The sequence below is a fragment of the Octodon degus genome, unplaced genomic scaffold (genome assembly GCF_000260255.1).
Source record: "Octodon degus isolate 3935 unplaced genomic scaffold, OctDeg1.0 scaffold00050, whole genome shotgun sequence".
NCBI lineage: Eukaryota > Metazoa > Chordata > Mammalia > Rodentia > Octodontidae > Octodon > Octodon degus.
In genome coordinates, this window is record NW_004524626.1 from 4,998,233 (window position 1) to 5,001,387 (window position 3,155).

General features: G+C 52.8%; 1 protein-coding gene and 1 pseudogene across 4 annotated transcripts in view; one reads left to right on the top strand and one right to left on the bottom strand.

Annotated features, from left to right (window-relative positions):
• Nucleotides 1-1,773, top strand: part of LOC101570664 (cytochrome P450 4F6-like) — a 10,984-nt gene extending 9,211 nt beyond the window's left edge. For all 3 annotated transcript variants that reach the window (XM_023717114.1, XM_004632898.2, XM_023717115.1), the window contains exons 10-13: nt 704-837; nt 931-995; nt 1,141-1,223; nt 1,520-1,773. In XM_023717114.1, coding sequence (XP_023572882.1) covers nt 704-837; nt 931-995; nt 1,141-1,223; nt 1,520-1,727 — 490 coding nt within the window. In that variant the 3' untranslated portion in view covers nt 1,728-1,773. The remainder of the gene's footprint in view (nt 1-703; nt 838-930; nt 996-1,140; nt 1,224-1,519) is intronic.
• Nucleotides 7-305, bottom strand: LOC101563918 (annotated as a pseudogene). The gene has a single exon (XR_001117129.2). The product of XR_001117129.2 is annotated as a mitochondrial import receptor subunit TOM6 homolog pseudogene (transcript).
• Nucleotides 1,774-3,155: the final 1,382 nt, after the last annotated feature.

The following is a 3,155-nucleotide window of genomic DNA, read 5'->3' on the forward strand; positions in this document are numbered from 1 at the left end:
TATCTTGTGCTGGTCACAGACTGTAGGCCCTCATTTTGGAGGTTTGGCTACAGTGTAGGAATTTCACTTGCCTATACGGCTACACTCCTGGCTGAGGTGCCATTAGATCAATGTCACTCAAGTTCCTGGCCAGCCAAACTCCTGCGGCGAAGAGTCCCAAATTGAGGATCAAGTTCCTCCGAAAGTCATTCCTATCGGTGGCAAAGCGGTAGACGCCCCGCAGCCAGTCTCCCACGTTGTCCAGAATTTCGGGGGTTTCGTTTGCCGAGCAGGCAGCGCCCACCGGGACCCCGCTGGAAGCCATACCAGCACCTCTGGCCTCCTTCCAGGCTTCACAGATTTATCATTTTAAAGGATACCTCTGTGTGATTTGCTCAGAAATTATTCTAAAAAAAAAAAAAAGCCAAGTCAAATTTTCGTAGTTTCTCCCCCCACCAACCTGGAATTGAACTCAGGCTCTTGCACTTTCCTGGGAAGTGCTTATTCCACTGAGCCATCTCCCTGGCCCCTCTTCTAGTAGTTTTGTGACTTTGATTTTTCTAATGGGTAAGTCTTTGATGTACCAGGAATCAATTTTGTTATAGGACTAAGGGTCTGAGGGAGGTGGTCAGAGGGTCTCACTGGGTGACAGTGGGGTGAGGGGAGTCTTTGGTTTTACTCTATAGATAATTGTGGGATGTGTGTGCGTGTGGGATTTCTACAGGGACGACCTGGCCCGGCTGCCCTTCCTGACCATGTGCATCAGGGAGAGTCTGCGGCTGCACCCCCCGGTGGTAGTCATTTCCCGCTGCTGCACCCAGGACGTTGTGCTCCCGGATGGCCGGGTCATCCCTAAAGGTGCCCACATCATCGGGGAGGAATGGTTTGGGCAGGGTGGCGGTCCTGTGGGTCAGCCTGGACCTCTCCTGCCTGTCGCTTTTCCCCATACAGGAACCATTTGCGTCATAAGTATCTTTGGGATTCATCACAACCCTTCAATCTGGCCTGACCCTGAGGTGCTGCTTCTCCCCCCTCCCCCACCCCGACCTGACACAGGAAACCAGCTTCTCACCCTCTACTGGACCACGTGTTGTCTTCCACTGGAGTGGCTGGGAGAGCAGAGAGCCCCCACTCCAGCAGCCTCTTTTTGCTATATCCCAGGTCTATGACCCCTTCCGCTTTGACCCAGAAAAGCCCCAGGAGAGGTCACCTCTGGCTTTTATTCCCTTCTCGGTGGGGTCCAGGTGAGGAAAGCGGGCTTCTGAGCTCAGGTGGGCTGATGGGAAGATATATGGGGATGATGTGGAGGAAATGGAGGGCAGTTATGGATGGACAGAGGTCCAGGTCTGCTTCTCGAGGCTCCTGCGCTCAGGTTTGGAGCGGACAGGGTTGGGTAGGTGTAGCTCGGGTCCATGCACCGTTAGCGTCTCTCGCTGTCCCGGTAGCTGACCAGGGTGGGCTTGGGTCCTGGAGCAGGTTTGGGGACAACGGGCCTGGACAGTCCCAGCGCTGTCACGGTCCCCTCCCCGCCCGCCCGCAGGAACTGCATCGGCCAGACCTTCGCCATGGCCGAGATGAAGGCGGCGCTGGCGCTGACTCTGCTGCGCTTCCGCATCCTGCCAGACGACACAGAGCCGCGCAGGAAGCCGGAGCTGATCCTGCGCGCGGAGGGCGGGCTTTGGCTGCGGGTAGAGCGGCTGAGAGTGGGGGCTCAGGGAGCCTCCAGGCCTGGGCTGGGACCCAGCTGACCCTGCCCTCCTTGGCTGACTCTGGAATAAACAGCTCTGCGACGTGTGTCTGAGCCTCAGCGAGCGCCAGCAGGGGGAGCTGGGGAGCCACGGGTGGGCCCGAATTGGGAATGAGGAGGGCTGGAGTCTTTGAGCCGAAGACCCTGACTGCTTCTCACTGAGCACAGGGCCGGCCGGGTGCTGATGGTGGGAGCCGTGAAAGGGCTTGAGCAGAACAGAGGCCAGGATTAAGGGGAGCCGGGGATCAGGGGCCTGCAGTGGAAGCCTCAGTTTTACAGTGTCTTCCCATCACCCAACTTCCCGTCTTTTTTGTTGTTATTGTTGTTGTTTTTGAGGCAGGGTCTTGCTGTGTAGTTCAGGTTTTCCTTGAACTCACAGTGTAACCCAGGTGGACCTTGAACTCCCAGCCCTCCTGCCTCGCTCTGGGCAGTGCTGGGGCAAGACTCCCATTCTGATCAACGGCTGTGCTCCAGGAGTCTCCACTGTGTGTTCAGGCACTAGATGAGTGTTTATTACATAGAACAAGCACGGCCGGTGATTGTGGCATCTGCATCTATTATTCTCCTCTAGTTTTGCTGATTTTTCTCTCACGAGGCCAACTGTTTTTGTGTGCCTGGGTTGTCTTTGCCTGTATAGTTATCACCTGTCCTATTTGAAAGCTTATTAGGAGAGCTTGAGGATGGCAGCTTTCTGGAGAGAGGAGTCGGTGGAGCCCCGCTGCTTGAGGATTAGGTTGAATGAGCTCCAGGCTTGTGGTGCCCAAGGCCACAAAGGCAGCGTAACTCAGGCTGAAGTCACCCTTGCAGTCTCCTCTGCTTCATGCTACTCCGCCCATGAGGGATACCATCCGCGGAGTCCCAGTTGTTTGAGAAGAATCTTCTCATACATTCCCTTTCATGTCTCATGCTGGGCTTTGGGTTTCTTTCTGTCCTATGCTGAGGTCACTAAAATAGACTCTCCTATTTTCCTGACTTTAATGGCTTCAGAACAAAAGTATACTTCGTGTTCATGTTCTCTCTGGCGTTTTGATATCATGCCAATAGCGATTTATTTATTTATGCATTTATTATGCTGGGGGTCCAGCGTATCCTTGCCGTGCTAGACAAGAACATTAGCACTGAGTTATACACCCACATGCCTCTAATTCTTTACTATCTTTTTAGGTTATTTATTCACTTAAGTGAAGAAGCATTTAGGCTCAAGAGCTCTTTTAAAGCAGCTATAAGTTGAATCCAAATAGTTTAGCTTCCATTATTGGGAAAAATGTGTATCAGGGTTCATGCTTAGCCAGCCTTATCAAAAAAAAGGGGCAGGAGAAGAAAATACTCACATTTATTAGACTCAAATTAGGAATGAAAAGGGAGAAAGCACAAGGGACCCTGCAGAAATCCAGAAGACCATCAGTATCTACTTTGAGAATCTGTACTT